At 35.5% G+C, this 12,294-nt stretch overlaps 1 protein-coding gene across 1 annotated transcript; it reads right to left on the reverse strand.

Moving 5' to 3' along the window:
• Window positions 1–8,059: 8,059 nt before the first annotated feature.
• Window positions 8,060–11,789, reverse strand: LOC128534004 (tetraspanin-8-like). The gene is made up of 4 exons (XM_053508260.1): window positions 11,614–11,789; window positions 11,426–11,482; window positions 10,984–11,019; window positions 8,060–9,533 (listed from the first exon to the last, which is right to left on the reverse strand). The coding sequence occupies exons 1-4, from the start codon at window positions 11,671–11,673 to the stop codon at window positions 9,408–9,410; spliced, it is 279 nt and encodes a 92-aa protein (XP_053364235.1). The 5' UTR covers window positions 11,674–11,789; the 3' UTR covers window positions 8,060–9,407.
• Between the last annotated feature and the right edge of the window lie 505 nt (window positions 11,790–12,294).

Here is a 12,294-nt window from a genome sequence, read left to right on the forward strand (position 1 = left end):
ATGTTTGTCACACTTAAATGTTTCTGCTCATCAAAAACCATTAACTATTAGTCAAAGATAACATAATTGAACACAAAATGCAGTTTTTAAATAAAGGTTTACGTTATTAAGGGAGAATAAAAATCCAAACCTACATGGCCCTGTGTGAAAAAGTGATTGCCCCCCTTGTTAAAAAATAACTTAACTGTGGTTTATCACACCTGAGTTCAATTTCTGTAGTCACCCCCAGGCCTGATTACTGCCACACCTGTTTCAATCAAGAAATCACTTAAATAGGAGCTACCTGACACAGAGAAGTAGACCAAAAGCACCTCAAAAGCTAGACATCATGCCAAGATCCAAAGAAATTCAGGAACAAATGAGAACAAAAGTAATTGAGATCTTTCAGTCTGGTAAAGGTTATAAAGCCATTTCTAAAGCTTTGGGACTCCAGCGAACCACAGTGAGAGCCATTATCCACAAATGGCAAAAACATGGAACAGTGGTGAACCTTCCCAGGAGTGGCCAGCCGACCAAAATTACCCCAAGAGCGCAGAGACAACTCATCCGAGAGGCCTCAAAAGACCCCGGGACAACATCTAAAGAACTGCAGGCCACACTTGCCTCAATTAAGGTCAGTGTTCACGACTCCACCATAAGAAAGAGACTGGGCAAAAACGGCCTGCATGGCAGATTTCCAAGGCGCAAACCACTTTTAAGCAAAAAGAACATTAAGGCTCGTCTCAATTTTGCTAAAAAAACATCTCAATGATTGCCAAGACTTTTGGGAAAATACCTTGTGGACCGACGAGACAAAAGTTGAACTTTTTGGAAGGTGCGTGTCCCGTTACATCTGGCGTAAAAGTAACACAGCATTTCAGAAAAAGAACATCATACCAACAGTACAATATGGTGGTGGTAGTGTGATGGTCTGGGGTTGTTTTGCTGCTTCAGGACCTGGAAGGCTTGCTGTGATAGATGGAACCATGAATTCTACTGTCTACCAAAAACTCCTAAAGGAGAATGTCCGGCCATCTGTTCGTCAACTCAAGCTGAAGCGATCTTGGGTGCTGCAGCAGGACAATGACCCAAAACACACCAGCAAATCCACCTCTGAATGGCTGAAGAAAAACAAAATGAAGACTTTGGAGTGGCCTAGTCAAAGTCCTGACCTGAATCCTATTGAGATGTTGTGGCATGACCTTAAAAAGGCGGTTGGTTCATGCTAGAAAACCCTCAAATAAAGCTGAATTACAACAATTCTGCAAAGATGAGTGGGCCAAAATTCCTCCAGAGCGCTGTAAAAGACTCTAATTTAACGCTTGATTGCAGTTATTGCTGCTAAGGGTGGCCCAACCAGTTATTAGGTTCAGGGGGCAATTACTTTTTCACACAGGGCCATGTAGGTTTGGATTTTTTTTCTCCCTAAATAATAAAAAACATCATTTAAAAACTGCATTTTGTGTTTACTTGTGTTATCTTTGACTAATAGTTAAACGTGTTTGATGATCAGAAACATTTTGTGTGACAAACATGCAAAAGAATAAGAAATCAGGAAGGGGGCAAATAGTTTTTCACACCACTGTACATGGTCATGTGACTTAAAAGGGAGACCAGGATTCATAGCAACGCTAGCTAAAACACTAGCTCTCCTTCCTTCTTCTGGACCTTCTTCTAACAGATAAAGCCGACTACCTGCTCACCATCCGCAAGAGCAAAATCCCAAGCAGATTATTTTACTGAAATTTCATCCTTTGTTTGAAATAAACGAGTGTTTGCTCTGACTCATGATGTGTTTCAACCCACATGGCGAGCAAAGACGTATAGACGTATACATCCATGTTAGAGTCAGATGAAAGTCATTTGTAATCATGAGTGTGAACCGTCATGACCCGACATTCAACTCTGATCTGACCGAAATCTAATAACATAATGAATAATAATAATGAAATAATATGAGCAATAATATGAGAAATAATGATTATGATAAACAGCAGTTAAAACAGATAATTTCTGGTTTGGTGAGAAGATAAACAAAAGCATAACCAGAGATATTACTACATGAGAGTTTCATGCATGAAGGAATGACACCTCCACCCTGGGGTTTTACAGTTTCCTCCCACTGACCAACAACTGTTATGGCTTGTGTAATAACCTTGTCGTATGTGTAAGAGAGTCTGTGAATGTGTGTATGTTTGAGGTGAATTCCACAAAGTCTATCACAATAAGCCCTGGCTGAACCGCAGTGTTGCCAGATCTACCCCAAAATCTGCTACGCTGCAACCACACATGGGAGCACCACACGTCAGGAAGCAGCCAAAATCATGAAGTCAGAAGCAGGAACACAGAACATCAATGCAAAACCACCACCTATTGGACGGGAGTGAGGATTAGAGAAGCACTCAGCATAGGAACACTCCTTCAATCCACTTGTTAAAAACAAACAAACACCACAACCACAGCAGGTCAGTGCCCAATGACATCGAAGTGGGTATGTCTGTCCATCAACGTCATGATGACTGATTGACTCCAGTCTAGATTTGGTTTCAAATTAGTTTAGAAAATGAATGATTGAAAAAAGTGACACTTATTTTAAACCAGCAACAATTGTGTTTACCTGCTTATACCAGTTAAAACCACCCAATTTGGTCAGAACCCACAGAATCTGGCATCAATACTGCACCGTAACCTTGACCATGAATGATTAAATGACCACTAACTGAAGATGAATGATTTAAAAAAATCGATAGCATCCTGTACAGGATAAGTTTTATTTTAAACGTTTACTCACACATTAGACAAACACTTTTTTTTTAACTTGACTAACAAATAAAGCATAATCCCAGTATGGTTAGCAGATCCTTCAAGGTTTAAGGGCTATACATGTTTGCCCATATGAAACTCACCACCTTAAAATCACTAAGATCACCTGCCTCCAGACCTACATAAATAAAATTCAAAGTTAAAATCGCCTCTATTATATACTTGTATTATACAAGGTAGTCTCTCCTGAAAGTATTGGAACAACAAATCTGGTTATATTTTTTGTTTGTTTCTCTGTAAAGTGACAACAACATTTGGGATTGAGTACAAAAAGATAAATGTGAAATGATAGATCAAGATTTCTGTTTTAATTTCATGATTGCATTTAGATCCATTTAACTACTGAGACCATGGCAGCTATGGTGGCAGACCTCCCAGTGTTCAGGGAGCAAAAATATTGGGAGAGATAGTTTTAAATTAAATGTGTCTGTTTTTTTGTCTGATCCCGTCAAGTGGTCGCACAACTTGGCACAGGTTTTATACCAGATGCCCATTTTGGCTTGGAACCAGCATGGCATCCAGTGTCTGGGGCATTGGCTGGGAATAGAATCCAGGACTTGCACATGGCAGACGAGATACCTGCGACTGAACCACCAATGCCCTGAGAGTTTTAAAGTAAATAACACTTAATATTTGGTTGCATAGTCCTTGCTTGCATCAAACTGTCGTGTTGTTCTCATGTCTTTTGCTGATTTTCCAGCTATGTGCCAGATCTTTCAAATCTGTCTGTGCAGTCCGTTCTTCTTCAGTCTCCTGTTTAGCAGGTAAAATGTTGCCGAATTGGTTTAAGTTCTGTTGGATGACTTGGCCAGGCCACTAATTTATTATTTTGGCAGTGTGTTTAAGGTTATTGTCTTGCTGGATGAAGACGTTCCTCACAATTAGATGTATTTCTCTGTACGTTTTCAGACAGAATGTTTCTGTTGAATTCTGAATTTATTCTGCCTCTACCATCACAGGTTACATCATCAATAAAGGTTGGTTAGCTTGTTCCAGAAGAAGCCGTGCAAGCCCAAGCCATGACTTTACTTTCGTCACACTTTGGTAGATGTTAATTTTAATTTACTTGCAGATTTTGAAGTGAAACTCCAAGGTACAAACAAGTACAGCAGAACCTCGGCATTCAGATTTAATTAGTTCTGGAGGCAAGTTCTTATGGTGAAAATTACAATAACAATTTTTCCTATAAGAAATACCATAAATGCAGATAATCTGTTCCAGCCATCCTGTTTTTTTTTTTGTTGTAAAAACACACTTTACATGGCTTTCCACTGACACAAACAAGTTTTGAATGGCTGCTGGACGTATGCACAACTTAGCTGGTGTTCTGTTTGTTCGAATCATTCATTTAAATGCTAAAAATGCTTTGCATGTCGATGCAAAATACTTGCAAACTTCAAATTCTTAAGGCGACAATTCGTAAGGGAGGGCATTTGTATGCTGAGATTTCACTGTATACACATTCAGAGTTAACTGTATAAACAATCGATCTAACAGGGCGTCGTGTGTTCCAATAATTTTGATCCCTCAACAAATGTGTGAATTTAAACAAAAGTTGCCATAAGTCGTTCAAGTCAGGAAATTAAAGCTCAAATTCTGATCTATTGTGTCACGTTTAGCTTTTAAACTCAAACCCAATGTTTTTAGTGTACTTCAAAAGAAATCTAATTAGCCTTGCTGTTTCAATACTTTTGGAGGGGACTGCATACATGATTTGTTTAAGACTCAAATCATAATGTTTTGAATATCTGTAAATGTAACATATTTAAACCTATTATTTTAACCCTTGCTCCTTAGGAAGGAGCAGTCTTATGAACTCTAGTTACTTTACACACTATTAATTATTATTTCATATTAAACTGTTAACAAGGCCTTTAGAAAAATAATATACAGTTGTATCTTAATGAATTAGAATATCATGGAAAAGTTTATTTTTTTTCAGTAATTTAATACTGCATTTTGGGTTTTCATTAGCTGTAAGCCATAATCATTACAATTTGAAGAAATAAATACTTGAAATAGATCAGTCTTTGTGCAATGAATCTGTATAATATATGAGTTTAATTTTTGACTTATCGATGATATTCTAAATTATTGTGAAGCACCTGTATATACAGTATACTGTGTGAGAGAACATGTTTTGTTATTCACTCTCCTTTTTTGCTATTTAAGGTTATTAATGTTATTTATTTATCTAGTTATTACTGCATTGAGACAGAAACCCCAATGTTTCAGGTGGAGAATTGTCAGTCCAGTTACATATTTCTTTTGAGATAAATTATAATACTTAAATGTGTGAGTGAGTGTATGCGCATGAGAACAACTAAGGAGAAGTGCGGCTCTTTGACATCCTCCACTGGAGTTCCTGAAGATTACACTGTATGGAAAACACATTATTACACAACTCTCGTAACTCTACGAATTTATTTATTTATTATATAAAGATGCATTTAAAATAATAACAAAGACACTTTTAAATATGAAAATACCGTATTGAACATAAAAAACAATTAAACATAATATTGTTAGCACTTCACAAAAAAATGAAACAAAACTCTTCATTTCACCAACACAAAAAAACAAAACAAAAGAAATTATAAGAAGAAATTTTTTTGCGGTGGTTTCTTTTTCTTTCCAAAGCTGTATATATATATATATATATATATATATATATATATATTATATGTATACAGTGGAACCTCGGGTGTTCCGCAAGCCGGGCAACGATTTTTTATAAATTTTGACTTTGAAAACGAGCAAGTCTTCGTATCATGTAACACGCATGCGCTTCTTGTTTTGACGCCATGCGTCACTTGATCACAACTGAGCCAATGTTTCCAATTATGAGCACTCGTCTCCCCTGCTGGGTCTTAGTGTGTGTCTCTTACTGGTATAATAAACATCCGTGCACGCGTGTACTGTTTACTATAACACTGTGACCATGTGTGTGTGTGTAAAACATATTTTATTTTGTGTCTGTATGCGTGTGTGTACAGCGCTCGTGTAAAGCAGAAGCAAGTGTCAAAGATACATTTTTTTTCTTTAGCTTCTCACACACACACAGATGATCATCGCAAAAGACATCAGGCCTCCCAGAATCTGTGGAGAGAAGGGAGGGGGGTAATATGATTGTTTTCTCAAAGAAAATGCACTGTCATGATCACATAAGAATAGATACAATTCATGTATATAGGTATATACACCAATCAGCCATAACATTACAACGCAAAACATTATGTCTGGTATTGTGTAGGTTCTCCACGTGCAAACAAAACAGCCCTGACTCCACAAAACCTTGGGCGGTATGCTGTGGTGTCTGGCAGCAGGACGTTGGCAGTGGATAGTTTGGATGCTGTGGGTTGCGGGATGGGTACTTAATCAGATCGAATCAGTAGGCTCTTGTTGCGCCCTTTGCACAGTGGGCTGTGGTGCACTTGGTGTTCTGGTGCCTTTATATCTTGGCCAGCATTGACATTTTTGGAATTTTTTGCTGCATTGGTCCATTTTTAACAGTAGTTAAAAAATTGATTTTTTATGGGACCGGACTGACTGGCCCTCTGGCATGCATTGGCCCTGTGTGCCCATGATCCTGTCAATAGTTTATTGGTGTATAGCTGTTAATTAGTTAATATGTTACAGCCAAAACCTGGTATTGGTGCTAAAAAGTGACTCACCGACTGTAGGCGTAAAAGTAAATTTTCAGATAAAATCATATACAGTAATGCCATTTTTCATAATACTTAATGCTTTTGCACAGAATACCTGATCTTAAGCAACAATCTTTACAGGTCATATGCTTTTAGAAGCTTAAACCAACTTTAGTATCAATACTCAAAAAGAAATATGAATAATTCATGTTTTAAATGAGACCATAATGGCCATTTTTGGGGTACATATAAAATCATCTCTCTAAAACGGCTGAAGTAACTTCTTTGCCCACACACATTTCCTGCATTATATGGATAACATATTTTCTGTATTAGTGTTTTCTTTATTATTTCAACTATTTTATTTGTTTATTTATTATTAATCCGGATTATCTGTTAATTATCGTATGAGTTGCCGCTTATTGTCTTAAAATAAATCAATAAAAACTATTCTTTAAATGCAGTACAAGCAGACCACAAACACACCAAGGAAACTTTCTGTATTTCTCCATCTGTTTCGTAAACTACTTTAATGGATTCGGTTTAAATAACAACTCTAAATATTTTTATCATTTCAAAATGGTTCATATGGCTTCAGTTATCCGGAAATTTGTGGCAGGAAATTAATATGGCACACAGATAACAAGAGGAAGGATAGAATAGGCACACAGCTATTATAAGCTTCACCATTTCTAATTTGAGTGTCATTTTTCGAGGATCTGCTACAACACAGTTTAGGATTATACATGTATTCGTTTTTTACGCTGAGACCTGGCTGTAGGAAGAGGCTGCTTTCATATCTAATATTAAAACAAAGGTTGATGTTTGCTTTTTGATAAATACCCCTAGAATTGTTATCAAACAGGAAAGTGCAATGTACTTACAGCAAGTGCTGCAAGGCTGAAAAACACAGCCATTATGATGATCAGTACGTAGTCTATATATTCCATCATAATGGGCCCATATGACTAATATCACATGGAAAAAAAAACATAACATTAAAGACTTTTTACATACATTCCATGTTACAGATATAAGCGATTGCAAATAAATAAGTAAATAAATAATAGCCCCACCTCAGACCACACATTTCGGCTAGACACCTATACGAACGTTAAATAATGAAGATCAATACATAGGTCCGCTGAGATGAATTAAAAAATGCATAAATATGCCAAAACAAAAAATATAAATTATATGATAGAAGAATGAGTTGAGGTTACCATCTCACACATGTCATCTTCATTTTTGTTCACACAGTTACATGAGTCATAACATTTACAATACAGAGACACATTTCATGTATACACAATTAGCTGTATAAGTGTATAACTGGTAACTGTACTCTGTCTAAGTGTTTACTTTGTCTCTGATGCGAGCATTATTCTGAGCAAAAGAATAACTAAAGACATAACTAAAGTTAAGCTGTAGTACCTCTGTGCGATAGAGTGCTAGCGGAATTGCGATACACAACATGATAGCAGTCACCAAACACATAAGGATGAAAAACTGCAAAGAGAGAAATTGATGTTATAAATTTTTCACAGTCAAACTTCTACAAAGAAAAATGCATGCATACGATAAAAGCAAAGGTCGCACTTTCAGCACTTTTAGCACTTTTAGCACTTTCAGTACTAGTCTCATGCCACTTGTCTCTCAGGTTGTGCTTTCCACTACAGTTACATACAGTCGTGGCGAAAAGTTTTGAGAATGACACAAATATTAGTTTTTACAAAGTTTGCCGCTAAACTGCTTTTAGATCTTTGTTTCAGTTGTTTCTGTGATGTACTGAAATATAATTACAAGCACTTCATACGTTTCAAAGGCTTTTATCGACAATTACATGGTCAGTATTTGCAGTGTTGGCCCTTCTTTTTCAGGACCTCTGCAATTCGACTGGGCTCTCAATCAACTTCTGGGCCAAATCCTGACTGATAGCAACCCATTCTTTCATAATCACTTCTTGGAGTTTGTCAGAATTAGTGGGTTTTTGTTTGTCCACCCGTCTCTTGAGAATTGACCACAAGTTCTCAATGGGATTAAGATCTGGGGAGTTTTCAGGCCATGGACCCAAAATTTCAACGTTTTGGTCCCCGAGCCACTTAGTTATCACTTTTGCCTTATGGCACGGTGCTCCATCGTGCTGGAAAATGCATTGTTCTTCACCAAACTGTTGTTGGATTGTTGGAAGAAGTTGCTGTTGAAGGGCGTTTTGGTACCATTCTTGATTCAAAAAAATTGTAAGTGAGCCCACTCCCTTGGATGAGAAGTAACCCCACACATGAATGGTCTCAGGATGCTTTACTGTTGGCATGACACAGGACTGATGGTAGCGCTCACCTTTTCTTCTCCGGACAAGCCTTTTTCCAGATGCCCCAAACAATCTGAAAGAGGCTTTATCTGAGAATATGACTTTGCCCCAGTCCTCAGCAGTCCATTTACTTTCTTCAGATGATCAATCTGTATCTGATGTTTTTTTTGGAGAGAAGTGGTTTCTTTGCTGCCATTCTTGACATCAAAAATGATTTCAGCAGGTCCTTTAATGACAGCAATGAAATGCAGTGGAAAGGTTTTTTTGGGATTAAGTTAATTTTCATGGCAAAGAAGGACTATGCAATTCATCTGATCACTCTTCATAGAATTTTGGGGTATATGCAAATTGCTATTATAAAAACTTAAGCAACAACTTTTCCAATTTCCAATATTTATGTAATTCTCAAAACTTATGGCCATGACTGTACACATTTTTAGCTCTATTTGTTTTACTTGTGGCCCCTAGTGGTTCTCAATTAATTTCCTGGATCAGTAAATGAAATTTTTCATCCATTCCTACATTATCATGTCCCACGTTGCAACGCGTTACATTTTATTCTAAGCTAGATGGAGCGCATGTAGAGTCCCAAAGGTCCCTTAAACAAGATTTCTTCCTTAAATCAACATAAAGTTCTCACTTTCTGCCTACGTACTCACCACAATCAGTTCACACTTGCTCTCTTTGTGTGCGCCATAAGCTCCCAGAACAGAAAAGCAGAAAACGAAGGAACCGATCACATACAAAGCAATCACTCCAGTCCTGAAATTCACCTGAAAAAGGTGTTTTTTATTGTTAAACATGGACAAACCAAACATGTAGAGGGTGGAGGATGTGGTGGAATCTGGGCAAGTTTTCCCCTTAGATCTCTTATTAATTTATAATAATCTTATTAATTGTTGTTTAGAGCATATGAAGCTTTTTCTTAAAAAGCCCAAGATGTCGATTTTATGATGCTCACCACATAGACAATCTACAAGCTTATTTAGTGTATTATTCAATGCTTTAAATAGTAGAAATATACCAAGCCATATTTAAATTTTTACTAGTAATATAACAACTACATTTCTATGTAAGTAATTTATTAATATTTATGCTACACCTTTTCTTTAAATTATTTACTACATATTTTGTTTCCTAGTAATTTAGCTACTACACCGTTATATAGTACTAGTAACTTAACCACTACATCATTTCATTAGTAATTTAACCACTACACAGTTTCACTAGTAATTTAAACTTTATGTTTTTAAACTAATAATTTATCTACTACATTTTACTAGAGATTATATTACAATTATAGAAATTATATTACAATTATAACTTTTACCAGTAATTTAACTTTTGCAATTTTAGTAGTAATTTAAATTTTGCTAGTCATTTAACTCCATACTGATTTTACAACTATTTTAATTATTACAATTTTACATATTAATTTAAGTACTGCACTTTTTTTTTTACTAGCAATTTAACCACTTTACAGAATTACAACTAATTGTACTACTACAAGTACTTTACAAGTAACTAAACTACTACACTTTTTCTAGTAATGTAAGCACTACATTTTTTTACTTAATAATTTTACCACTACAAAGTTTTATTGGTCATTTAACCAATATGCTTTTTTAGTAATAATTGTACTACTACAATTTTACTAGTAATTTAATGACTACAATACAGGGTAATTTAAAAAGAATTAACTGATTTCACTACGCAATATTTCATTAAAGAACAGTAATACAAAACTCCAGCCAAGTCACAAGTATTCCACTCACAATCAACTTTTATTTCCTGTCTTACAAGTGTTCATTGTGCCCACCACCTTCCGCACAGGCAACATCAATGCGATAGAGAACTCCTTCCAGGTGTGAAACAGCATATCACGATCCTCTGAGTTGATCGCTGTTGTTATTACCCTCCTGTGGCAGCCATTCAAAACTTTTGAACATTCATTCTTTTTTAATTACCTTGTATTGCTAATAATTTAACTACTACATTTTTTTTAATAGCAATTTAACGAGTTAAAACAAGTTTTAAAAAAGTAATTTGTCTTAACCAACCATTCCGGACCTTTCACCTTGAATATAAATCAGATTTGGATCTGGAGTATTAAGCTTGAGAAGCCCTGTTATTTCAATAGAAACAGATCATTCGTATTGTGTTGAAATTAAAATAAATACATTATTACCTAGAATGCATGAGTAACATCGACAAAGTCATTACCTTCCTTTCTAAATCAGTGGCTTTCTTCAATGGAACCTGGAAATAAGAAATAAATTATGCACAAATGTTTTAAGTGTTTTAACTATTTTATTTGTCATATACACAGTCATACACAGTACGATATGCAGTGAAATGCTTATACGACCACCCGTGACCTTAAAAAAAAAAAAGATTACCAATAAAAAAAATATGGAATGAAATAAGAAATAAAATATAGAAAAACATCAGCTATGGAAAATAAAGCTATATTATTACAATATTACAACTAATTTAACTACTAAATTTTTAATTTAACGACTATACAGTTTTACTAGTTATTTAACTACTACACTTTTTACTAAAAATGTAACTATTATGTACTTTGAATAGTAATTAGTATATACAGTATAGTAATATTGTCTATGATTAATAAAATATTGTTTATGATTAATAATAGATTCACCTCCTTGGCATATTGCTGTGTGTACAGACCCAAGGCAATAATGAGAACTCCAAAGATCTAAAAAAAAAAAAAAACAAACAAATGTGGGTAAATAAATAAACACATCAAGGCATACTTAAAAAATCTTGCTTTTAAAATGGATCTCGCAACCAGCATGTAAAAAATAGCAAATATAAACAGAAACTTACTGCAAAAAGAGAGTTAAAGAAGACAAAGGTCCATTTGAAACACGAGCTGATCTTTGCCATGATCGCAGACGGTGTGCTTGTGGCAAAATACAGAGCTCTAATACACCAACTATCACAGTGCTGAAGCAGCACAGAGAATAACTGTTGCACAGTCAGCCTGGAGGAGGAACTTAGAGCTAATGAAAAAAAAGAGGTAGAAAAAAGCGTAGATGAGCATACTGTATAAACCTCATATCAAAAAAAGGAAAGGTTTCACACTTAAACAAAAGCAAAACCACTTACAGTGTCTTGTATAAAGCACAAGAGAACTTGTCAACTTTATAAAGCAGAACAGACTTCAACTTTTACACAGCATTACATACTACAAGGGGGGGAGATTAGATTAGATTAGATTAGATTAGATTAGATTCAACTTTATTGTCACTGCACATGTAGGCACAAGGCAAAAAACAGTTAGCATCTAACCAAAGTGGATTTTCACAGTGCAGAGTAATTTGCAGTATATAAATAGTAAATAGAGAATATATACAATTGCAAGAAAAAGTATGTGAACCCTTTGGGATTACGTGAAGTTCTGCATGAATTGGTCATTAAATGTGCTCTGAACTTTATCTAAGTCACAACAATAGAAAAACACAGTCTGCTTAAAATAATACTACACAAACATGATATGTTTTCATG

Source organism: Clarias gariepinus, chromosome 12 (assembly GCF_024256425.1).
Source record: "Clarias gariepinus isolate MV-2021 ecotype Netherlands chromosome 12, CGAR_prim_01v2, whole genome shotgun sequence".
Taxonomy (NCBI): Eukaryota; Metazoa; Chordata; class Actinopteri; order Siluriformes; family Clariidae; genus Clarias; species Clarias gariepinus.

What these genes read in the sequence shown, in the direction of transcription:
- LOC128534004 (XM_053508260.1), bottom strand. Translation starts at nt 11,673, where the DNA reads ATGGCAAAGATCAGCTCGTGTTTCAAATGGACCTTTGTCTTCTTTAAC. An exon ending in CACAGCAATATGCCAAGGAG is followed by an intron (nt 11,020 to 11,425) that starts GTGAATCTATTA and finishes TCTTATTTCCAG; the next exon opens with GTTCCATTGAAGAAAGCCAC. An exon ending in CCACTGATTTAGAAAGGAAG is followed by an intron (nt 9,534 to 10,983) that starts GTAATGACTTTG and finishes CACCTTTTTCAG; the next exon opens with GTGAATTTCAGGACTGGAGT.